General features: G+C 36.6%; 1 protein-coding gene across 4 annotated transcripts in view; it reads left to right on the top strand.

Annotated features, from left to right (window-relative positions):
* Nucleotides 1–26077, top strand: part of TRAPPC8 (trafficking protein particle complex subunit 8) — a 52212-nt gene that overhangs the window by 10656 nt on the left and 15479 nt on the right. For all 4 annotated transcript variants that reach the window (XM_033063532.1, XM_033063526.1, XM_033063517.1 and 1 more), the window contains 20 exons: nucleotides 647–736; nucleotides 2031–2205; nucleotides 2593–2746; nucleotides 3846–3924; nucleotides 5307–5554; nucleotides 7093–7208; nucleotides 8477–8627; nucleotides 9946–10046; nucleotides 11517–11622; nucleotides 13135–13266; nucleotides 15214–15438; nucleotides 16437–16545; nucleotides 17286–17480; nucleotides 17670–17800; nucleotides 18859–18933; nucleotides 19626–19752; nucleotides 20750–20907; nucleotides 21486–21928; nucleotides 24296–24443; nucleotides 25728–25824. In XM_033063532.1, the coding sequence (XP_032919423.1) occupies nucleotides 647–736; nucleotides 2031–2205; nucleotides 2593–2746; nucleotides 3846–3924; nucleotides 5307–5554; nucleotides 7093–7208; nucleotides 8477–8627; nucleotides 9946–10046; nucleotides 11517–11622; nucleotides 13135–13266; nucleotides 15214–15438; nucleotides 16437–16545; nucleotides 17286–17480; nucleotides 17670–17800; nucleotides 18859–18933; nucleotides 19626–19752; nucleotides 20750–20907; nucleotides 21486–21928; nucleotides 24296–24443; nucleotides 25728–25824 (3060 nt within the window). The remainder of the gene's footprint in view (nucleotides 1–646; nucleotides 737–2030; nucleotides 2206–2592; nucleotides 2747–3845; nucleotides 3925–5306; nucleotides 5555–7092; nucleotides 7209–8476; nucleotides 8628–9945; nucleotides 10047–11516; nucleotides 11623–13134; nucleotides 13267–15213; nucleotides 15439–16436; nucleotides 16546–17285; nucleotides 17481–17669; nucleotides 17801–18858; nucleotides 18934–19625; nucleotides 19753–20749; nucleotides 20908–21485; nucleotides 21929–24295; nucleotides 24444–25727; nucleotides 25825–26077) is intronic.

Raw genomic sequence — 26077 nt, 5'->3', positions numbered from 1 at the left:
TGTTACTCTTAGGAAAATGAAATTGCTATTGTAAAAGGGCATTAAACATGGCTGGTTAAAATTATTAGGCATTAATGACACAACTCTGATCTGAGGTTTTATCTTCTTGGGTCTTTGGCAGCTGAAATGTTTATTATAGCAAGACATGGGAAGGGGACTGCCATCAATCCAAGTCAACACTTGTAGAAAACAGGCAGCATAAGGTTTTGGTAATCCTTAGCTCCTTTATGTACTCAAAAATTAATGTTGTTTCTTGGTCAATTCTCACATCCCTAGCCCAGAAATTTAATGTCTGTTGGAAGAATTTATGTCTTTTTTTGCCAAATGTATGGGAGTTTAAATGGGGTGGTAAAGGGTAGTCGGTTTAACAAGGACTGAATACAGGTGAGCCTCCAGTGGTGAGGAATGTAGTGCTTAAGGTGCTATTCAGTTTCACAGGATTTGCTTCAAGTGTTACTGTTTCTCCTACTTAGCATCTAAAATACTTTCTCCTTGGACTATTTCACCTTCTTTCCCCTACCATGCAAACCTTGTCAGAATTTGCAGGCTTCACTTGCAGGTGTAGTCTTTCACACTTCCTTTTCATTAATGGGTAAACAAGTTTGACTGAATAGTCTAATTTGTCCTGTTTTATTGTGTATTTCAGCTACTACTCCTTGGTTTGAGTCTTACAGAGAGTGCTTTCTTCAGTCCATGCCTGCGTCTGATCACGAATTCTTAAACCACTATGTTGCATGTATCCTTTGAATGTTACAGATCACTCCAGGGAAGGCTGTTACAAAATGTAACACAGGAGACACTGAAATTATTATTTGAAGCCTGTACATTTTTCCACCATGTCTGACTACACAGACTGATTTCATAAGGGTGTCAGGGTTTTCTTTGTGACTGTTTGGCCTGAAGTTTTTTTGTGGTGTTTGTGTTGGGGCTTTTTCCCTTTCTCCACACACTCTTTGACACAAAGTGAGCTTAAAGCCAATACCTGTAAATGAAACTCCATCATCCTAAGACACTTTCTGCTGTAACTCTTTAAGTATCTATTGACTGTCCCTTATCTACAACAGAGGAATGTGTGTTTGGGATGCATCTGCTGCTTTTTAATAGCTTTTTGTAAGCGGATGGAGTGGTGGAGGTTGGGGAGACTGTGTTTTAGTATTTTGGTGAACATTGAACTTTTTTGGACAAAAAGAAGTCTGGAAAGGCTGGAACAATGCCTGAATACTTTCACTTGTTTTTTTTACCAAACCTTGAGCCCAATTTGCTTGTCTACAGGGGAATTGAAAATAATCACTCTTTCATGATGTAGCTGGTGTTTAGCTTTACAGTAATTATGATGCTGCAGGTTTTATGACACTCTGTTCCTAATTCTGTACTAAACATTATAATTTCAGTACAGCAGAAAGGTATGTTAATGACCACTCTTGTGCGGAATTAACTTCGCAAAATACTGATTTTGACTTCTGAATTTTAATAACATTTAAAATATGACTTTGCTTTCTGGCTTCTCTGAATTAATGTCTTTTGATTTGGAGAGTAGATGTAGCAGAGCAGGATGTTCCTTATTAATGATTGTGTAGTTGCATTGAGGTAAAAATTTGAACACTTCTGCTTTTTACTCAGGTGATGTTGCTGTTTTTATGAATGCTGGTTATCACTGTTCAGGTGATAACATAAAGCAACAACTCTTTGGAAGTTGAAAGCTAAAATACAGTGGGGATGAATTTCAGCTGCATTTTTGCTATGTCAACATCTGGTCTCTATCTAAAATTTTAAATGAACTATCATGTAGCAGTTTAAACTTGGATTCACTGTCAGAATTGGAGCAAACTCCTGTTTCATCTCATTTTGCAGATGTTAGTTAACTGTTTTTTATTGAGACTAAGGCCAAATTCTAAGGCACATACTTTTCCGGTAGCATGTTTTCCGTGCTTAAGTATTGTACTCATCTAGTCTATTTTAGACGCTTCCTATTTTATTCTGTGATCAGTGGCTGTCCCTGTTCTTTGGGTATGTGTCCTTAATGATTTCAGGTATGCTGGTAGTTTCTTCTAGTGAACCTGACCCTGTGGAGCAGTTCCTGAAGCTGTCGCAAGAACAGCACCGGATTCAGCACAGCAGTGAATACTCATATCCCAAGTGGTTCATACCAAACACGCTCAAATACTATGTGTTACTGCATGATGTAAGCACAGGAGAAGAACAAAGGTGGGTCATCTGCCTTCAGTGAGTTTACAGATGAGCTTTTTTACCAAAATGTTTGTGTTGATAAATTCTGTTGAGATTAGACACACAACAGGATCCATTAGCCAGTATGCTATTATCACGGCAGATATTTGAAAGTATTATATTTAGATCTTCTCATGTTCATGTAAGATGAAATGAATCAATCCCAGCTTTTGGGGTAGGTGCTTTCTTTGCTAGCTTTCTGAACTAATTCTCAAAGAATCTCAATTTTACATAACAGATTGTTTTTAAAATAGGAGAATTTTCTGTTTAAGCACTATGGATAATAGTCTAAGATAGCTTGTTGCAGTACACGCTCTAAAGTTAGTTTGATACCAAGATAAGATAAATGTTATTTTACTGTTTCAGAGCTGACTCCATTTATGAAGAGATGAAACAGAGATATGGAACTCAGGGTTGCTATTTGCTGAAAATAAATTCTCGGGTGTCTAATAGAGGAGCAGACGAACAGATACCAGATCCTTGGAGTCAGTACCTTCAGAAAAACACTATCCAAAACCAGGTATTATAGTATTCTAAAAAACAGATTTTACGGTGCTTATTAGTCCATTTCAGTTGCATTACGTTTCACCTTGGTGTTAAGTATGTATTTCTACAGAATGAGTTAATAGGCAGTCAAGACACTTCTCACACAGCTGTGACTTTTGTGAGGGCATAAGATGAGTCCTCAGGGGGAACTGTCCTCTATGCTATTTAAGTTCACAGTAAGGAGCACTGAAACACTGGACTATCTGAAGTAGACTGACAGGAGCACAGAAATAATGGACTTGTGTCTTAAGAGCTGTAAGCGGAAGTAACCTCAGAAGTGTCCTGTTCATAGTAACTTTCTACCTGCATTTTTGTCCTCTTCAGTCTTAAATTTTTTTCCTGACTCTTCTGTACTTCACGAAATAGTGTGAATGTGGTGTTTTGTGGGAGTATGTGTGTTTCTTGTGGTCTAGTCTGGTCTGTCATCAGCTAAGATTGCAACTGTTAGTGTGTTTTGAGTTTGCCATAAATATGTGTAATTTTGGCTTTAGAACCAAAAATACTCTTTTTTAAGTTTGGTTTTGACTGACTTGCAGTTATAACTCCTTACGATTAAAAGGTTTCTGGAATCGTATTTCTTTACCAAATGTAACTGTCTAGCCTCTGTTGCAGGTAGCCATTCTTGGCATCAGCTGCTACTGAAAAGTCAAAACATTCCATATTCTATAAGCTAAGAGGACCAGTGAGTTATAGTCCGCCATAAACTAATCAGATATTTTTCTTCTTTTCTGTCCCACATCAACTGTGCAATGTAGGTCTTTGTTTGTGTGAGCTTATTCAGGAATTGCTTTAGGGAATGCTGCTGTAGGCATTACTGTGTAAGAGTTGCTTTGGTTGTCAGGGAATCTAGTTGAGCAAGTTAGAAGGTACTTGCTTCATTTGGTGAATGTAATTTTCATCTTTAAAATAAGAGTTTCTTAAAACCCAGAAACGACTTAGAGAAGTTAATACATATGAGCAAACATGCTGCTGTAGTAGTTCAGTTAACTTACTGAAGTTGACAACTACTGTTTAAGGATTTTTGTATGTGGTTGAGTAAAATTTTGACTTTTTTTTCCCCCCTTTCCTTGCAGGATTCCTATGAAGATTATACTGTTTCAAATAAGAATACTGATCACTTGATATCAGATGGAACAGACAGTGAAATTAAAGGTATTTTTGGAACTTTATGAAAACCTTTATGTTGTAACATGTACACACTGTCTTTCATCTTGGACAGTAATTAATCAGATGATTTGAACTCAGAGTAATGGTTTTCTAAATGCTTTGTCTTCAGAGAAAAATGCTGTGGTACTTACCTACTGAATTGGTGACATCTCCTTAATGAGATGCTTAATGGTGTATTTGGCTCATATTTTGTAATTTTAAGCATGTTGTCTGCCGACTCTGGTAATTGGTGAAAATAACGTATGAAAATTTACCATTTTTTAGTCCTAATAGTGCACGTTTTGGTTTGTGTGCTTTACTGTAACCTGGAAGCTGAAGTTTTGGAGTGTTTTTATCCTTGATTTTGGTATTAAATCTGTAAATGTCAGGGAAGTGTTTAGTTTTTAAGTTGTTTGGAAGCACTTGCCTTGGAACTCAGCTTGTGGATGGGGAGAGGATGGTAAATTAAATGAGTGCAAATTATTACACCCTTAAAAAACAATTACGATAGCTGTGTAGGGTTCAGATGAGAGGCATCATCAAATAGGGATAAAGTACCCTGCATTACCTGGCCTGTCTTGGCCCGGATCCTTCATACTTCACTTTAAAGGCATGTTTAGGAAAGCCTCCAGTTGTCATTTTTCTAAGGCTTCTCAGCCCAGATGCAGTCTGGGAGCTGCCAGTTGAACTTTACCAACTCAACTTTATATTTAATTAGTAAAATCCATTATGGATTTGCTTTCACATCTCCTATTTGCTCAGTGCCAGGTGGGGCAAGCTGATTTTCTTACAAATAAGAGAACAACTTAAGTCTTAGAGTGAAACGGGGTCTCAGTCTATTTCAGAGCTAAATGCAATAGTGGTCAGCAGCCCTTCTCACTGAACAAAGAGGACTTTGGGGGAAATTGTGCTTGGAAAGACATGGAAAATTAGGTTTTGTTGTTTTGGTTTATTTTTTAACCTTAAAACATAAGCAGAAAAAGAATGGACTCAATGGAACCTTGTAGTAATTGCTGCATTTCCAACTTTCGTGAGTGCTTTATTTTGATTTTAATGTTTCCATAGTTTTCCTTCAATGTTGTTAATATTAGCATACTGGAAGATTTTTTTGCTCTGTAGTTGAGAACCAAAACTGTACATATTTAGCTATGTTGTAATTCTTGAGATTCCCTGAACTTTGTGAGAATTCCAGGAATGATGCAATACTCAGTGCTCTATTGCTGCCTGCTCAGCGTTGATCTGTAGTGCAGAACAGTTGGTGAATTGCTTTGCTTTCCAGAGTTCTGAGTAAGGAGAACTTTGAAGGAGGTTAGTAAAAATGACCTTTAAAACCCAAAATATTCAAGTAACTTTCTGCTTACTGGAGTTTTATTTCAATCTTTCAACAGATGGCTTGTCAAATAACTTTAAGACTCACCCCCTTCAACTGGATCATCCCAGTGGCAGTTTGGATAGCACTGATTACATGAAGGCTTCTACATCACTGCAAGACTCCAAGAAGTCAAATTCTGGGACACCTCATGGTGCTTGCTTAACTCTCACAGATCACGATCGAATTAGGCAGTTCATACAGGAATTCACATTTCGGGGACTTCTGCCACACATAGAGAAAACAATTCGACAACTCAATGATCAGGTCAGTTTACCCTTGAAAACAATTCATGCTGTAATAAGGGAAAATGGTTGGGGTATAAATCCAGAAATCTGTTTTGACAGTATTGCTTCCTTCTGCATCTAATGATTCAACAGTCTTGCTGAAAACTGTAAGGAGGTTGAAGACAAATAACTGAAGTGTTCTCATTATTACTCAATTTGTCTTTTAAAAAAACAAGAACTAATGTGTATCAACACCTCCACTGGAAGGTGGCTTCTTGGTGAAAGCCTGTGTGAACTGTTTCCAGGGAAATCTGTTGAATCTTAATATTCTATCCCTTTGGATGATTCTGGCATGGGGAACAAAATGGACTTTGTGTTTCAACATCAGAATACACAGCTAAACTTAAGAAATTTGTTTAATCAATAATCATCTGCAAAGAAAGCTGTATCCTTCAGTTGCTGCTTGAAAGGGAAGAAATGCAGGGATGCCTTGAATTGTGGAATTCTCTTCATCTTAGCAGTTTTTGCAGCTCAATATCCTTCTCTCAAACTAGGATTTTTTGGAAGTGGGATTAATATCATGCCCATGTTCAGTCAAGGTCATGCATTAAAGTTTTTTGTATCACAGTGAAGTCCTTTGCAAGTGTTTCATGTGCTTAAACACCTGTGGAGATGGGTTGACTTATGTTAGTACTATCAAATTACTGCATTTAGCATTCAGTTTTGGACTCAGTCTGTTGTCTGAGCTCTGATTTTATTTTGATTGGATTCTCTATTCAAGTTGTAGTTTTAAGTATGAGGGCTTTTCATACTAAGGATCATGTCCTGTTAGGAATGCTCACTCTGAGAGTTGACTTTGGAAATTAGTACGTGTGACCATGTTTACTTTAGTAAGTTTTATGGAGAAACATTAAAAAGAAGTGGCTATTTAAAGTGTAGCAAACAGGAATGCAGTGATATATTCCTAGTCCTGGTAAGAAAAGAGAGACCTTCTTCTGCTTTTAAAAATTACCTTTAAAGAGCAATTATAGGATGGGAGTGGTAATTTCCTGCAGAAGTTTCCTTCTAAGTGGAAATTATCTAAAAGAATGAAGTTGTGTAACCTTGTTTACCTCATACCTATGACACTCGAAATTGATGTTTGTGGTGTGATAGTGTTTTATGTGGGTGACAGAAGGTTCTTGTACTATGTACTTAGTCTAGATTTTAGGTTGGACTACTACCCAAAATTAGATGTTCTAATTATTTAGAATTTAGTTTTCAAATGTTTCAAGATGTATCAAATGTTCAAGTTCTTAAGATGGATGTTTCTCCAGTTTACAGAAAAAATAGTGAACCTCAGCTGAGGTAAAATAAATATATGAATGATGAAAATATGAAAATAAATATATGAATTTCTGTCTTAGTGTCAGAGATTAATTCTAAGAAAGTGTATTCTTAGTGATTTTATTCCTTTTATTTATTTCCGTTTTATGGAATTAAAATTAAATTATGAAGCCATAATGAATCTTGGCTTTTTATATTAGTTTAACTTACATCTCTTGCAATGTAATGCTCTAATTCAATGTCTTTCTCCAGTTAATATCCAGGAAAGGCTTGAGCCGATCGCTGTTTTCTGCTACTAAAAAATGGTTTAGTGGCAGCAAGGTTCCAGAGAAAAGTATAAATGAACTCAAGAATACTTCTGGTTTGCTGTAAGTAATCTCAGTCCTTATTTGCAGTTTAGATCTCAAAATATACCTTTTGGGGGGGGTAGGAGGGAAGGCATGTGCTTGTTTGATGGTGTTCTGCAAAGTGAACTAAACCAACAATGTTGTGAGTGATTTCAGTCAGAAAAATCATGAAGACTACTGTGCCTGAATATGTACAATAAAGGAGTAGCAGAACTTAAGAAGGGGATAAAAACTGTTTGCAGAGTTATCTGATTGCTGTATTTACAGTGAAGCTTTTTAAGTTCATAAGAACACATGTGATAGTAATAAAAAGAAGCTATGGTTTGCCATGAGGGATTTTAAAAAAATATTGTACAAGGTTTTTCACTTGTCATTATAACCAAATCCCATGTATAGGTGTTTTTGCTTCTGCAACTTTGCAATCAGCAGAACATTGCTTTTGCAATATGTTCAAGAGCTAAATAAAGGGAATTTCATACTTAGTGCACCTCTATCTTAGTATACACTAAAACTAGGTTTTAAATGTTACCAAAATACTAATTCTGTATGCTTTGGTAACTTCCCTCTGTGAATTAGGATGTATAATCAGAAAAATCACTGTCCAACTATCTTTACCACAGAAGTCTAAATAATTTTGTTCATTGTCTAGTCTAGGGCAATGGCATGCACGTACAGCTTCAAATGTCTACATTGTGTATCTTTGGATTTGTTATCAAAATATTGCTAATCCCAACTTTCGGTTTTGAACTTCTAAGTGTAGTTCACTTCCTACAGCATTTGATGTACAAGTGTTTGTGAAAATGTATTTGATTATTACTGAAGTGAATCTTATTGTATTAACTAAAAATTAGATTGCTTGCAGAGGACACGAAATTGCACAGTCTTTTTGGCATTAAGTGTAGTTTTTTAGTCGACTTATTTCTTTCAAGAGAAATGTAGAGGAATAACTTACAGCCAAGTGAGCAAAGTCTTACTTTTTTTCCTTCTCATACAGCTCTGCTTAGCTCTGCTGGTTAATCTGACTGAGCAGTTTCAGTGATAGTTAAAAGCTTCATTCAGTATTTCTTGACTAAGAGGAGTGTCTGCTTTGAATGCTACTGGAAAAGTAAACCTTGCTAATCAGAAAGTAGGATGTGAAACTGAAGTTACATGTGGCAGAAAGGAAGCAGATTCACTTTTCTTTGCTGTTTTTGGGCAAGGCTGAAAGCAATACTGGTTTTATTACTACTTTGTGAATAGATGTGAAGATGAGAGAGGATGACTTTGAATTTAAATATTTGTGTTTATAGGTATCCACCAGAAGCACCAGAGCTTCAAATCCGGAAAATGGCAGACTTGTGCTTTTTGGTGCAGCACTATGAACTTGCATATAGCTGTTACCATACAGCAAAGAAAGACTTCTTAAATGATCAGGCAATGCTTTATGCAGCTGGAGCACTGGTTGGTACTTAACATAACATGAACATCCTGTGAACCTTTTCTAATTATCTCTAATATTTGTCTGAAGGTAACAAAAGGCGATCTTTCCCCTCCACCTCCAAATTTGTAAGGGTTTCCCCAAATATGCATATTTTTAGGAAACTCTAAGGTGTTGTAAAATCTGTTTACTGCTGTTATATGAAGGGAATAAAGGTATGAATAAAAACTGGAGAGTTCATTCTTAAAATATGGAAAGGAGAAAACCTATAATGCAACCTCCAGAAAAATGGATCTTTAAACTGATAACTCAAAGCCAGATGTAAAATAGCTTTATAGTATCTTTTAGACTTAGGCAAAATAATTATTTGCCAGAAATTCTAGACTGTTTCACTATAAAAATGATATTGTACCTGTTTTTGGGCGACTTAAAACTTCAAGGATATACTTTGAGTATGTCATTACTAAACTTGACTCTAAACACATACTCATTCATGATTTCCTCCTAAGAATGAAAGTATTTATAATTAAAATAATTTTCAGCAGGATAAATGGGAGTACTGGGGGAAAATAAGTAGTGTCATAATTTTTCAGAAGATGTATATATTGTGAACTTTAGTCTGGTAATTGCTAAAATTTGAAACTTCGCTTCCTAGTGCTATGGAAGTATTATTGTATACTTTTGCATCTTGATTAAAACTTTTAGTTAAATGCCTGTTTTTACAGGTCAGACGGGTGCTCTGCATTTGGATAATCTGAATAAGCCAAATAATAAGAGATCTTAGTTTCTGAATGAATGGAAGCAGTGTTAATTATGAATTTATAGCAATCTAGTCTAGTCAATCTAGACTAGTCTTAGTGTTTACTTTCTGCAGAAAATCTTTGCTATCGTATTTTCAAGCCATGAGAAAAGAAGCAAAATTTCAGACTGCATGTTTGCTAGAGTTTCCTTGGAAACTGATAATTTAATTAATTTAAGCAAAACTCAGTCCTCATCTTAAAATACATGGTAGTGCTACTTTGCAGGAACAATCTTCCTGATAATAGGAAATTCTTTTGGATTTGTAAAACTGTACTGAATCAATGCATCTGCACAATGTTGGGGGTGCTATCAACTGCAAACACTTCTGTGTGTAACTCTCTGGCTAATTATAAGCAGAGCCGTAGATAGGCTGTTGTATTAAAGCTTTCATCAGTTACAGTGTATTGGATACTTTTATATACCAGTGACTGATTAGATGAAGATCTTGAATCTAGTAGCTATTGAAGCATGTTCCTCAGTCTTTTGAGGTTTCTGATTTGTTGAAAAAACTACAGTGACATTACTGAATTTCTCTTGTAGGAAATGGCAGCAGTATCAGCTTTTCTTCAGCCTGGAGCTCCTCGGCCATATCCTGCTCATTATATGGAGACAGCAATTCAGACCTATCGAGATATCTGCAAGTATGTTGTTTAGTGTTGAACTGATCTAGAGAAAGTTGAAAGATCTGATGGCTTAACTTTCTTGCCCTGCACAGTAATAGTGCCAGATGATCACAGACTGATGGTAACTTTTTGAGGAGCAAGATAAACTAACATATCTAGGATAGCATGAACGGAGATCTGGGCTGTTCTTTACAGAGTGCTTATTGAACTTGTGTATTGAATTCACATGGCAGATTTTTAGGTAGTGGGCGGCTGCAATGAAGGTTTCTTTGAGAAGACAGCAGGAGCAGCCTGTGGCAGAATCAGTTTTCACTCAGTTCCAGAATGGACCTGCTACTGCCCAAGCTGGCGGTGCTGCTGTTACCTCTGTGGTAACACATTTAAGAAAGGGTAAAAATAGCTGTGCAGCAGCTGTGAGAAAGGAGTGAGAAAATGAGAGAAACAGCCCTGCTGATACCAAGGTCAGGAGAAGGTGGGGCTTCCCTGTAGCCTATGGTGAAGACAGTGATGAAACAGATTTTCCCTTGCAGCTCATGGAGGTGCGTGGGGAAGCAGGGATCTACCCTGCAGCCTGTCCCAATGTCTGAGCAGGTGGATGTACCCCAAAGGTGGCAGTAGCCTGTACAGTCCATGCCACCTCAGGTTGCTATCAAGAGCTGTGACCTGTGGGGAAACCACACTGAAACAGTCAGTTCCTGAAGGACTGTACACTACAAAAAGGATACATGCTGGAGTAATTATTGAAGAACTGCATCTGTGGGAGGGACCACATACTGGAACAGGGGAGAGGGATGTGGAGGAAGAAACAGCAGAGGAGAAATATTAAGTGACCACAGCTCTTTTTCCCTGTTCCCCTGCTCTGCTTATGGGGAAGAGGAAGTAGAGGGATTGGGAACGAACTTGAGCCTAGGAAGGAGGATTTGTCAGGAGAAGGTGTTTTATTTCTGCTTTTGTTTATCAGTGTGCTAGTCAGTTATGAATTGCCAATAAATTAATTTAATCTTCCCCAAAACAAGTCTGTTTTGCCCATGACTAACTGGTGAGTGATCCCCGTCTCTTTTCTCTGCACATGGGGTTTTTAGTCTGATGTTCCCCTGTGTTGCTGAGCAGGGGGTGTGACAGATAAGCATAGTGGGTACCTGGTACCCAGGTACAGCTTCTGAGTACAACCTGCTTCTAACTGTTGGATTTATTGTTTATCAGATCGTTTTAGTTGGTGTTTTTGCGAATGCAGTACTCTGCTCAAAAATGCTCTCCAGCTTTGACTTTCATAAAGCTCCTCTTTTAGTAGGATTGGACACTTAATGTGTCGATTGTATGTCATTGTTTTGTGGGGAGTGAACTTTCAAATATTTTCCTTTAAGAATAAGCAACAGAACCTCAGTCTGATGCTGTGTGTAGTAAGAAAATTAGTAAGATTTGAGATAAAAAGTTTGATGAGGTTTATTTTGATAAACATTTATTAATACATGTATGTTTTTACTTTAGGAACATGGTTCTGGCTGAACGCTGTGTACTGCTTAGTGCTGAAATCTTAAAAAGTCAAAGCAAATATTCAGAGGCAGCTGCTCTTCTGATTCGTTTAACCAGTGAGGTAAAACTTAGTAGCTTTTTCTGTTTCTGCCCTCTCACTATTTTTTTTCTTACCCAAACACTTCTAGGTTACCTTCTGATTCTTGTCCTACAGTATTTTCTAGCCAAAGGTAGCAAATGAACAGGTATAGAGCATGAAGTGAAGAAAACTGTTTACACTGTAAGTGAAGAAACTAGTACAATGTCAAATGACTTGCTTGACTTCCTTAACCATGCTAAATATGTTATCTTTGGCTTTGTAACTAATTTTTTTGACATCTGCTTAGCTCTCGAATGGTGTAGCTTACAAACTCATGTGTTAAGAGTTAGCATGGCTTGCCAGAGCCATAATGGATGCTACCCCATATATAATTGGAAGTTCTCTATAGTTTAAGCAGCTAAGGCATTACTGTAGCTCAGCTAGTATGTATCATTAGAACCTTACTGTGTAAGTGAAATCCTACACTTCTGTGATTTTAATTGGCAGAAATTAATCGTGGAATCAGCTTCTAACCCAGGAATTGTCTTGCTTGAAAAGGAGTGAAGAAAAATATAATTCCAGTAATAGTGTAGCATCAACTTGAAAACTTGGAGGGAAGTCTAACTGATAGTTCTGACTTCATGGTGCTAGCTGCACCAAATGTGATACTTCTGAGACTTTCCTGGGACAGGTTAGGTGTGGAGTAGATCTGTTTAGTTCTGCGGTTTTCATTCTCAAGTGTCTCTGTAGCTTCATTCTTGCCCTTTCACCTTAAGCCTGCTACCAATGTTTACAAGAGCATCCTAAGACATTTAAGCAAGGAATTGAAATACTATTAGCTCTGCATGGTCATTTTACAACTTAAAATTGCACATAGCATACCTGTGATGCATTTTGGTAGTGGCAAGGAAAATCTTCACAGGATACTCTACTGGTGTCTCAGAGTGTATTTGTAGTCATCACTGATACCGTGGAGTTCAGCTGTGGTAAAATCAAGTAGATTCTGTTCTGATTGGTTAATGTAATATAGCTGTGTCTTGGCAGGAGAAGAGAAGGGTATAATAGTAAGAAATTGCACATTAAGAAATCAATGTGTTCAAAAGGTTCATGTGATTAAGAATTCACCAAGTTTCATTGCTCCCCATAGTTTTCAGTCATCTTAGTAGAGGTCTTGTTTTTTGGTTCTAACCTTAATATCTGTGGAGGGAGGGAGGGGAAAAGGTAGGAGAGTGCTTCAGAGGTAATGGTAAGTATTTGAAACTGTAGTCTGAGTAACTGAAAAAGCAGAAAATACTTTTGTTACTCATACTGAAACAGATTCATATATTCTTTGCTAGAAAAAATAAGAACCTGATGATATTGAACACTATTGAAAAATACTTTTAATCTTATTTTTATGTGCTCACATATGTATATAATGTTTGCATATAGAAGAATCTTCAGCTTTACAGAGCTCTTACAACTTGCTGTCCCTCTTAGCATTAAAACAAGGACACTGTTACCTTTATGGTTTTATTCAACTCAGGCTAATTCTTCATTTTTCCTTTTAAACAGGATTCAGATCTTCGCAGTGCACTCTTGTTGGAGCAGGCAGCCCATTGTTTTATAAACATGAAAAGTCCCATGGTTAGAAAGTTTGCATTTCATATGATATTGGCTGGCCACAGATTTAGTAAAGCAGGCCAGGTAAGTATTATCTTTCCACGTGGAAAATATAACCAGTATTAGATACTTTGAAAAATATGTTAAGTGTGTCATTAGTCTGAAAAAAAACTGTGCTTGGCTTCTGGCACTTCTGTGTTAGTCTGCAGTGTTCTGTTCTGTAATCTTCTGAAAATGACTTCTGAATTGATCATGCTAGTCTTTTACTTCTGTTTTTGAAGTAATACTGAAGATCATTGACTTGAAACTTAAATGTGTTTTCGTTTCTGAGACTCATTTTATACACAGTAATTTTCAAGGCTTTTTTGGGCGAAGGACTATCTTTACTATTGAGGTAAGAGTGAACTGCGGGAGATAATTATTTGTTAAACTCAGTTTATTGGAATAATAGCAAAATTTAGGTATTTGTTTTTCCTGATGCCTTAAGTAGATGCTTTTTATTGGAGGTGCGGGTGCGTGGACAGTTACTACATGACAAAGCAAAGCATTTCTATTGCTGTTAGACTTACATGGCAGTTAAAACAATACAGATCAGATCGTTTTTACTCCCATTCACATTCCTTTGCAGGCAGCTCTAACTGTGGTAGATAAACTTTTTTGGTTAGAACTTTTGTGCTTTGTTTCTGCATTAGTTGTGGGATAGATTCTGTAAAGATAGCTTGTGCTTGCTTCCTGCTGAGGTTGTTATTGCAAGACAATAATACAGGAGAAACAAGGTGTCAAAATTCTATTTGGAACAAAGCCTTGTGGTCTTGGCTAATACTAAAAAAAGTATTTTTGCATTCTTGACTTATATGATATGAGGAGTTGTAGGAGAGCTTTTCCACCTCCTTTGTTTTCTTCATGCAACAGTTCTCCTGTCTGCTGCTATGATAGAATAATAATGACAGGAAACTGTTGATCAGTTTTTCGTGTATTCATTCTTTTGTGTCTTGTTCTTCTGTCTGGGAAAGTGGATGCATTTTGTAAAGTTTTGATTTTGTGTAGCAGCTCTTTGTTTGTGTCTAGTATTTGTAGGGATTCTGGTTTCCAAGAAATACTTTTTCAGTGTTGTAGGAAATGTAGCACTTTTTTTTCATATCCTTAGAGGTACAAAAATATAAAATGCTACTGAAAAGAGAAATCAGCCAGGCTGTTTAGCTGCAGACCATAATGCCATATTTTAAAGTGTCACTAGTACGTGCTGACATAAAGGATTTACTGCTTGTGCTCTGCTGTCATCGCCATACCAGTGTGAACAAATATTAGATTTTTTCCCCGTTAGTGCTGTAAGGAAGAGAGTGCTGTTGCCATTTTTTATAAGTTGAGACTTAGCTGTACAGTGAATGTCTATACAGCTGTTCAATACCTAGACTTGGCCTTGAATGCCTGTGTCCTCATGTATGTACAGGAAAGGAACTGTGGAGCTGACTGGTATCAGGCCATCTGTCTTCCAGTGGCTGATATGATGATAGGTAATTTTTCTTGTATGTACTGCAGGGCTGTGTTTTGTTGGTTTTCTTGGCGTGGATTTTTGTCCCAGATGTGCATACTGAATAGTAGTTGGCTGAAAGTATCACACTGAAAGTTCAGTTTGGGTGGATTGAAATGTGTTAAATCTTGCTTATGTCCTGAGGCTTGGCTGTAGAACTCTGTAGACTTTAGCAGTCAGTCCTAAAGGAACTTCAAACACCTTCCTAAAAGTAGTATTTTCTTGTTACTTGCTTTTTTAACTTACTACCTGTTACTATAGTCTTTGAAAATGTAAACTTAATCTGGAGGCCAGGCTCTGTACTATAGGAACAAACACTTCTGTGCTTAGATTGGAATTGACCAGATTATATGTGGCACAGTTCTGAAACACTGCACTTTGCATAGTGGTGGGCATGTGGGAAAATCTGCTTTTCTGGCTTACTGTTCAGTCTTCATAATGTTATAATTGCAGTTAGTGAATAATGGGATTATTTAAGAGATTACATTTTTTTCTTGCAGAAGAAACATGCCTTACGTTGCTACTGTCAAGCCATGCAGGTTTACAAAGGGAAAGGCTGGTCTCTTGCAGAAGACCACATTAACTTCACCATTGGTCGTCAGTCCTTTACACTTCGTCAGATGGACAATGCTGTGTCTGCCTTCAGGCATATTTTGATCAATGACAGTAAACAACCTCCAGCTCAGCAAGGAGCTTTTTTAAGAGAATATCTTTATGTCTATAAGGTAAATGATTTCCTTGTCTCTGTTTTTTGAGTAAAAAGTAATTTTATTACCAGCAATTTTCTATTAAATCATGAAATCATTTTCTGTTTTATCTACTTTGTTCCAGGGTTGTTTTTTTTTTTTAAATCTAGTTGATATGTTCAGTTTACTTCAGACTTCAAAAAACTCACATATGCTGCATCTCTTGTATGTAGTACTTTCATAGATAGGTATAAGTATGGGTTATTACTACAGTAATGTATATGTTTTTATTACAATAAAGTTGTCTTTTTGAGGGTCATGCTTAAATTGTAGTTATGATAAGTTTCCTAGTTTTTTAGAGGAAATGGAGCTGTTCTGTTTATCATCAATTTATAATGATTTTGGGGGCTTTTGACAATATGTGTTTAATAAAGACTAGGTAGCTCTGCCATCATCCATATAGTGAATTTCATTCTTTAATAAGGATGAAATTTGGTGGATCAAGTGACTCACTGAGTTGTGTTTAAGTTTATGGGTGCTTCTGTACACCATATACATTATGGGGTGTTTAGTGCTGATATTGCCACACAATATGCAGCCATGTAGATACTGTCTTTTAAAGCTTATGAATAGAACTTCTGTTATGTTTAAGTTATGGCAGACCTTACTCAAAGGCTGGTGTTTGAGTCCACAGGTCAGCTTCCTGAGAGTCTTGATTAATGGTGGTGTGATAGTGAATGTTGTTTATCAAGTTCTGAATTAGATAGTCAAGCTTTGTATCAAAGAAAGTTTGTAACAGCAGTGTAGCCCCGGATTTCAGGATTAAAATAATTATTCTCCTTTTCCCATAAAGATTTCACGAACTTTAAACTCCTGTTAAAGAGAAAAAAAAGCTATGTCAAACAGTTAATTGAAATTTTTTATTCCATCTTAAAAGTACTCCCTGTTCAAACACTGAGTGTTTTTAACTTGGCTTCCTTGTCATTCAGCCATTGCTAATGTACATGACACTCTGTTTTCTTGCTCCTTTGCTCCAGAATGCAACCCAGCTGTCACCTGATGGTCCCTTACCACAGCTTCCTTTACCATATATTAACAGCTCAGCAACTCGTGTTTTCTTTGGTCATGATCGACGACCAGCAGAAGGTTAGCAAATTTTAAGTAAACAGTTTCAAATCCCTTTTTTAAGGAACCAAAACACATGTGAGAGTTGGTGCTATTTAAAAGAAGTCTATCATTATGTGAAACTAAAGTGACTTACTAAATTTAAAATATTTCAAAAGAGAAACTTGAGCTTAATATATACTTGCTGGATTTTTCCAGACTTGTTGTGTAAATGTGAAATATGTGTATGTGGTTGTTCTGATTATCATTGTTTTTCACACCTGGGAAGCTTCAATGCAAGTTTGTAATGAACTTAATGGAAGAGATTATTATTGCTGGAGCAAATACTGGACGCTAGTGGCAATGCTACAAATTAGCTTTACAGTTAGCTTCCTCTAAGATGAAATATTTAAAACACTCTTATTCCTGAATGTAGAGAAAGCTGAGTAGAAATTCTTACGGAAACCAGGGCTGTACTATGGGGTTGAAGTCTGTTATAAAGTAAAAATGATCTGTAGCCTGAGTATACCATGTAGCATGCTAAAATCCTGGATTGCCACAGTATCCAAATTATACTCAAAGTATTCTCAGTGTTGTCTTCTATGTGTGTATTTCAAAATATTTTGCAATTCACTTTTTAAAGTGAATTGTAGTATAAGAGCAGTAATGTCCTAATATTTAAAGTATTTTAAGAATAGTTACCAAACTGCCAGTGCAACTCTCTGATGTAGCTGTTGCACAGTTGCTGTTCTGGCCTCCTAAGACTGCCTTTCTCCTCCCAGGTGAAAAGCAGGCAGCTACGCACATAAGCCTGGATCAGGAGTACGACTCGGAATCATCACAACAGTGGAAGGAGCTCGAGGAGCAGGTTGTGTCTGTGATAAATAAAGGAACAGTACCTTCAAACTTTCAACCAACACAGTTCTGTTTAAATCGCTACTCAGATAACTCCAAATTTCCGCTTGCTGTGGTAGAAGGTAAAGTTAAACTTTTTACACTTAAGAAAAACCTGAGTTAGATAAATTTGTATTCATATCTCCTGTCTTGAGATCTGACCCAGCATTCTTGTGCAAGTTGTTTGTATGTAAATACTCTGAGATAGGTGGACCTTTGGGTTGTGATGGGGAAAACCTGTTTGTCATTATTTTCTCGCACTTTTTTGATAGAACCAATAACTGTAGAAGTGTCCTTCCGAAACCCTCTGAAAGTTCCACTTCTTTTGACTGACCTTTCATTGCTGTGGAAGTTTCAGCCTAAAGACTTCAGTGCAAAGCATGATGGAGAAACAAAAGAGCAGGTGAGGAAAACTTTTCCTTTTCCTACCCAAACCGCTGCAGGTATGGAGTATATATTGAGTATTCAAAATTCTGTATTATGAAAACAGTCATAACATGAATGTTCATAATATTTTTGTATTCATAAATGTGAAGGTTTAAGTGTAAACTAAGAAAAAAGTCAAGAAAAAACAGTAGCTTCTGAAATAATTTTTATATTATCTAGATTTTCCTAGATCTGTAGGGCACAAAGCAACCAAGTTAGCAAAAAATTGTATCATGTATTGTAAAGCTGAATGCAAAACAAAATACTTGCAAGATTTCATTGTATATGTACTGCCGTCTATTTTGACCTGCAAATTATCAAATATCCTTTTCTTATTCGAGCTACTGGGCATAGTGAAATGTGTGTTTTGAAAAACTGTGCTCGTATAATATAGGAACACCTTAGTATCTTGATTGGAAGAGAATTGAAAATTTAATCTATTAAAAACTAATGTTTTGAATATTTTAGATGGGCTATTGTGCTACTGTTTGACTTAATACTTCAACTAATGCTGCTAAAAGCTCTGATGGACTGTTTTCATATCTATGTTTTAAAGGTTTTAATATAATAATACTGAATAGTACAGTAAATTCCAAAATAATTTGTTTTCCTGGTCAAAATATTGGGAACACAGTGATCTCTAAAGGTGCTGTAAGTATTTACCAGAGTTATAAACATGGTTCCATGTAGTTGAAGTCTCGAGACTTACCATGCACTTTCCCTTCTGATCTGAACTGCTACTTTGATGGTGTGATAAATACTTCTGTGAATATCATTGAAATAGACTGGGAATGGTTCCAGTTTATAGTACTAAATCTTAAGTTTCTCTTAAATATTTACTGAACTTTCAAGCTGCTTTTAAAATTCATAGATACTGAGAAGATGTGCTTGCAGCACTTGCTTTTCCAAACTGTTTGGAAATTTTTATGATTTTTTTTTCCCTTGAACACTTTAGGAAGGGTATTGGAAATATTATTTATGGCACTTTCTGTGCCTAGGAGTAATAGTATCTAAAGAGCTGTTTCTTCTTTTCAGGGTATGTGTGATGAAGATATGGTAGGAACTGAAGCAATAGCGGAATTTTTAATTAATAGTGAGGAGACAAAAGTGGTAAGTACTATATTTTGTTTTAAAAATAGTCTTTTCAGCATTCAACTTTAGTGTGTTAGACTTTTTATGATCTGAACTTAATGCTAAACTGACAGAGCACATGACTGAATCAGAAATTCCAGTTTCTCATATATCTTACCGCTTTGTGTAATGTGAAAGGACCATAGATAGTGGGCAAAAGAGGCTCCTCCTGAACATCAGGAAACATTTATAACTTCATTTATAACACTTAGTTATTTTGTAAATGTGATAGTACTTGAGCACTTGGCACAGGCTGCCCTGAAAGTTTGTGGAATATTCATCTTTGGAGATGTTAAGAGCCCTTTGGATGTCGTCCTGGGCAGCTGGCTCTAGGTGGCCTTGCTTGAGCAGGCAAGTTGGGCATGATGACCTCCAGAAGTTTATTCCATCTTCAATCATTCTGTGATTATGGCCTTCTTAATCACAGTAAAAGTTAACATTAAGGAATTTTTCCTAATGTAATGAACGTTTCTCCACTATGGACTAGTTTGGTAAATTCTGTGTATATGAAATTTGGATTCTAATAAATTATCTATATTTACTGTTGCAGTTATAACTGACACAGCTAGAAAGTAAATGTAGCTGTGAGTGTGTTTAGCAATTGGACGTGTAACTGTAATAATACTTCTTTCTAGTAGCAACAACAACAAAAATTTAACATATCTCCACAGGCAAGACTAAAGCTCTTTCCCCATCAAACAGGGGAGCTACACATTCTGGGAGTCGTTTATAATCTTGGCAGTGTTCAAGGTGCTGTGTCATTAGATGGGATAGATCCTTCTATTGGATTACAACCAGGTAAGTGTATTACCTAAAATTGTGTGTTTCTGGAAGGAGACATAGCTTCTGCAGAGTAGAACTAAATTCTAGTTTTTTGTGTTTGACTACCATGATACAAGGCCTTCCATTAGGTAGGGATGTAGAAATAAGAGAAACAGCTGAAATGGGAAAAGAACAAATTGGCTCTTGTAGGAATCCCATGAGGAAGGATGCCAGATTTGTTAAAATTTTGAAACCAGTAAAAAACCATTCCATTTATGCCATGTTGAATCTATACCAACTCTCATTGACTTTCTTGCCATTCATTTTTTCTTTGGCATCTTTTTGCTTTGTTAACTTTCAACTTTTGTCTAATTGTTGCATTGAAGTTCTTTTTATAGATTCCCAAATTTAAATTTGGCTGATACAGGTTATTTTAGCATCTTGAATTCTTTCCTTTACATTAATCTGTAAATGGACAATTAATTGCATACTACTTGCTCTGTTTTGTTGAATCATTCTTCTGGAATTGTCTCTCACATGGAAAATTTAGTTGTGTGATGAAACGGAGATTAAAACATGTGAAAGTATCTGAAAGAAATAGAAACTTGTTTAGAGGCTGGAAACCTTTTGAATAAAAACCATTTGGAGAGTGATGGCTGTCTTTAAAGCAAATAATCCTCTAAGTGACTTTCCAGCCTGGCAGAAATTGGGAAAGCAAATAAATGCATCAACTTCCTGCACTGTGTCTGCCACTTCCCTTCCAGTTGTAGTCAACTATTGAAGGGCAGATTAAGTCCACAACAATGGATAACTGGCTGTTGGAACTTGAACTAGGCATGTGTTAGGTGACTGTAAGCTTTGAATAGTTCTTTGTTGGTGATGCTGCTTAATCAATGACCATGGCATGGGCCCAATAACAAAAATTAAAACTACTTTTGAGATTGGATTGGGAGCTTTGGATCATTTCTTAGAGATCAAGTTAGGAATTAATTTTAAAAACCCAACTAAACAAAAGTTTTAATGATTTTTTCAGGGAAGTTTGTTTCCAATGGGTTATCTGTACGAGGACGACAAGATTTAGAAATCCAAGGACCTCGACTTAATAACACAAAAGAGGAAAAAACATCCATTAAATATGGACCTGACAGACGTTTAGATCCCATTATTACAGAAGAAATGCCTTTGTTGGAGGTATGTGACTAATTCCTGTTGGCAGCTTTGAGATAAGAGCAGTTTGTAAATGTAGTTCTAATAATGGCAGCATGAATTTGTTAATGCTTAAATCCAGGTAATTTGTGATCTCTCAGTGCCAAGCTTGTGTGGGTTTTCCAATTGAAACTTGAGGCCTTGAAATTAGTATCCTTCTGAAATTGCTACATTCCCTTTAGAATTTTAGTTGGCAACAGGTTTGGGTATCCAGATTTTAAGATGGGTGGGGAACAGGCAAAGAAACTTTTTTCTGTTTGCTTCCTAATCGTCTAGAGCAGTTATTCCAACTGGTTGATTAAAACACAGTGCTTTTCCCTTCTAGGGTTATTAAAATGGTCTGGTTAATGAATAAGGCCCTGTAGTGGGATAGATTAGCTAGAAGGAACTACAGTCATCACTCAGTCCAGCTGCCTGAGTTACAGTATGTTAAGTTACGTACTGTATAGATGTTACAGTGTGTTACTGGATTTCTCCAAATGCCTTTTGAACAGTGTTATCATGGCATTCTTGACTTGGCTTAGTGTTCAGGTTTTTATTTTCTCATTTTCTCTCCCATACAGGTGTTCTTTATAAATTTTCCTACAGGGCTTCTCTGTGGAGAAATCAAGAAAGCATATGTAGAATTTGTGAACGTAAGCAAGTGTCCTCTTACTGCACTGAAGGTTGTGTCCAAGCATCCAGAATTTTTCACTTTTGGTGGAAATACTGCTGTTCTAACGCCACTAAGTCCTTCAGCCTCTGAGAACTGTAGTGCTTACAAGACTGTTGTGACAGATCCTACCTCTGTGCGAACAGCACTGCTGTCTTCAGCTTCTTCTGCAGACTTTGGGGTTGGCACGGGAGGTTCACCTGAAGTAATACAGGTTCCGCTTCCTGATGCTGTTCTTCTTCCTGGGGCTTCAGTGCAGCTACCAATGTGGTTACGGGGACCAGATGAAGAAGGCGTTCATGAAATCAACTTCTTGTTTTACTATGAAAGTATTAAAAAGCACTCAAAAATGTGGTAAGTTTTTCTAATCTGCATTTTCTGTCATACCTATTAGACACAGGTGCTGTGATTTTGTGACTGTAATGGTTAAAGTAAATATTACTGAATTCCTCTCAATTGCTATGATGATGTGAAAATGGCCTGTTATCTGCTATTCTAAACAATATTTTTTCTACTATATGATCTAATTTCCATAGAAAATTGTATAGCCTACAGTGTTTTTATTAAAGTAGTAAATACTAAATTATTAAAATCATGTAATAGAAGGAGGATTAATGGAATTCTGTTAAAACAAACTTTGTTCTTATTTTGTTTCTCTGGAACTATGTCTTTTTTAGGTGTAAGGTGAAAAATCATAACCTAATTTGTTTCTACATTTTATAAAACAACATCTTATCTATCTTGAATGAGAGATTTTGTTCTTAGTTAAAATTTGGTCAGTATTGTGATGAAAGATGTTCTCTTTAGAGGGGTTAAGTACCAAGTTTGACTTGCACACTGTTGTATAGTTCCTTTTTGAGCCATATTGAGAGAGTTCACAATCAAGTTTGATACCACAAGCTAAAACAACCCCAAGAAATTAATTCACCACTTCCTGTGGCAGGCAGGTTTTCAGAAAAGGGGAACCCCATCATGTGTAGTGATTGCTTGGGAAGACATGTCATCAGGCCCTGCTTTCTCCTTCCCCCTCATTTTATTGCTGAGCATGACACCATATGGTGTAGAATATCCTGTTGGTCAGTTGGGGTTCAACCATCCCAGTGTGTCCCTTCCCACCCTTTTGTGCAACCCCAGCCTCCTTGCTGGTGAGGCGGGGTGAGGAGCAGAAAAGACCTTGATGCTGTGCAAACCTTTCTCAGCAATAACAAAACATTCCTGTATCAACACTATTTCTAGCACAAATCCAAAATACGACTACTTACCCTGTACTCTGAAGAAAATTAATTATGCCAGCCTAAACCTGCACACTTGGTGTCTGTACCAGGGTTACTTCAGATAAGCTCTGGTAAGATGGACTGAATGTCTTCTTGTGGCTTAAGCTTGTTTTCTAGGCTAGAGAGAGAAATTTTGAGAGAGAAACAAAGTGCATGTGCTGCGAGACTGGTTTGCAGTGTAAACTAAAGCAGAGTAAGTTGAAGATGGTTGAGAGTGTGGATCAGTAGCATATTCTCAAAACTGAAGTCATGCAAATGCGCCTTTTGATTAGATTTTTCTGTTGCTCCTGAAATACCAAAGTTAGGATTTCATTTGTCTCTAAGCTAGTCTGTAGGAATAGGGAATTTTCCCCCCTACAACTCATAGTATTGAGAGACAGAGGTGTTTAAGAGATGGAAGAGTGTTGTTGGAGTAATGTGCTTGTTCCTTACTGTACTGATGTTTTGAGGGGAGCTTAAGGGAACTGCTCTGGTTTAACAATGCTCTTCATAGACTGAGCTTTTGTAGCTTTTAAGTGTTCAAAAAATGATGGAATTTGTGCCACTCAGAAGCTATACAGGTATTTGTATATCTGAATATTAACTGCAAAACTTAAAAGTTTCTTCTGTAATTGTGACATTTTGAAGCAGAGTTTAGGAAACCACTGATTTTTCCCTCCCAAAACCAGGTGTCACATAATGTTTCAACATATTTAATATGTAATGTGTATCAAATCTTTACATGCCTCTAAAATGTTTCCAAGTGTAAGTTATGGTAACTGAAAGCTTCTATGTGGGAAAAACTCATGTGTTTTGATGTGTTAAGAATGGAATTGTACTCATCTTTAGAAAAGCAGGAAGATAACTTTCATGAAGGGTCTGCTGTCCTGGAGGTTCAGCATGCCTGGAAAAAGGCAGGGTAGCAGTGGTTTGGTCTTCTTGGTTTTTTAATTCTTTTTCAGGAGAATTTATTGAATGCAGTGGTATTCTAAGTGCTTTTTAGTAAATATTTATGGCAAGAGATGTGACTAAGTAGTGATCTTTCTCTGGCTTATTTACTCAGAAACTGTTTCCCAGAGCATGTGGTGGCATTACATAGCTTAATGATATCTGTGTGCCAAGACATATGTTTGCTTTCACTCTGCTAGTTGTCTTGCATCTGAAACAATCCTGAAGTATTTTTCCTCATGGTGACACCTGAACCTTCTTCTCCAGTATTTCATACTGGCTGAGACTGTGTTTAAAGAGCACCTACCCATGCAGCAAGATGCTTAAATATGAAGTAGGTTTGATAGGGTATCTTCAGTGAAAAGTGTTTCTTCAGAGGTTGAAGTGAACAGATTGTCTAATGGCCTTAATGTTGACAAACTTAAATGCTGAATTTCTTGATGTCATGTTCTGGGCAGTCCTGGTTGTTCAAAATGTTGTCCTTTTTTTTTTTTTTCTTCTCTCTTCCTCCCTTTTCTAGTCATAGAGTACTAAGGCACACTGCAGTTATTTGTACCAGCCGGTCTCTGCACGTTCGGGCTACTGTTTGCAGAAGTAATGCACTTGGGGATGAAGAAGGCAGAGGGGACAACATGTTGCTCTTTGTGGATGTAGAAAATATCAATACTGTAAGTTCATATTTGTATTAATAGTAATAATAATAATAATAATAATGTCCTGAAGCTCAGCAGATACGAACCAAGACTCAAATTTTTCTACAGTAACATTGCAAACCAAAAAAAATCTTGCATATTTGATCATTCAATTACTGTTGGAAAGAGTATTAATGTGAAGTTATATCCTAACTCTCTGGAAGGCCATTTTCCTGTACTAGTCATATTGCAAGACTATAGTTCATGGTGATTTTAGGAAGATTTATTCCAAATTGAGTGTTCTTGATCGCAACTTCCAAGGTTGTCTCATTCGGAACTGTCTGTGTCCCCTACAACCTTTTAGTGAAAACACTGGTAGAGTTACTGGCAATGGCAAAGTCAAAATTTAAGCTCCAATTTGAAGAAAGTTTCTGTGTTTACATTTATCACCAAACTATAAAGACATTTTTTGCTAATATAATCCAAATACAGATATGTAGGTTGTGATCTGTTGGCTTACTAAAGCAGATGAAAGTACTCAGTTTTTCAAACCATGCTAATACAAATTTACTCATTTTTTTGGTAAAGCTGCTCCCATTTTTTCAATCACAATGCAAGGTAACTGAATTGTCTGTTTGTAGAATTCATAGACACTTAGTTGGTAATGGAGCCACTGAGCTGATTTGTCGTTTTCTTTTAAAGGTGTGTACACTCTGGTTTTTTTTCTTCATTTTCTGAATATTGTCCACTCCTTTAAGGAGGGAGGAATGTTTCTATAAAGGATGTACCAAATTAACAATGTGAGGCTTATTTTTCCACTACTACCTCACTCTTTACAAGGAAGGAAGCTAATTCCAAAAGCTACATTTTATTGTGTATATATAAACCCAAAATAGATCTTGAGTTTCTAGGATTTATGATATAGCAGTGCTCCTAAAGTGATCATAGAAACTAAGTACCTTGTGGACAGTGTTCTGCATTGGAGTTAAAAAGCCTAGTTTTTGTTAAAGTTGTTCTTAATCTAAAATACTAGCTTGTGGGTCTTTTTCTGGGCATCCTTATTTCCTCTTTGTGTGGCTTTGCTTACTGGAATTGGAAGTTGCTGTGATCTGAGATTGTTGCTTTACTTTACAGTGGGTTTAAATCTCGAGTTTTAAGTACTGTGTGTTATGAGTGGTTTGAATAATGATTTAAATTAAGATTCTAACAGTGGCATCTTGCAGTGAACACTTACTATGCGATGTAGCACATCACAGTTGTGATGCAGCACATCACAGTTGTGATTGGTTTTCTTTGACATAACTTTTGTCTGTTCCTTAGAGTGAGACGGGTGTTAAGGAATTTCATATAGTACAAGTTTCAAGCAATAGCAAGCACTGGAAGCTTCAAAAATCGGTTAACATCTCTGGAGACAAAGGTATGTATTGTTTTCACCGAAATAATAGCAAACCTAGCTTCTGGCTGGTAGAAACAGTTAAAAGAATCTTACAAGGAGCTGAATTTGGCTTTCAGAATAGTTAGTTTCCAAAAACTTGGTCCATTTCAAACATGCTAAAGCCCTTAATTTGTTATATTTCAAGAAATGTATAATTACAGATAACTTATTCAGACTTAATTTTAAAAATAAACTTAATTTACAGGTAAATTAATTGTGTGATGCAGAGAAATCC

This window comes from Catharus ustulatus, chromosome 1 (genome assembly GCF_009819885.2).
Source record: "Catharus ustulatus isolate bCatUst1 chromosome 1, bCatUst1.pri.v2, whole genome shotgun sequence".
NCBI lineage: Eukaryota > Metazoa > Chordata > Aves > Passeriformes > Turdidae > Catharus > Catharus ustulatus.
This window is presented reverse-complemented; position numbering and strand designations above follow the sequence as displayed.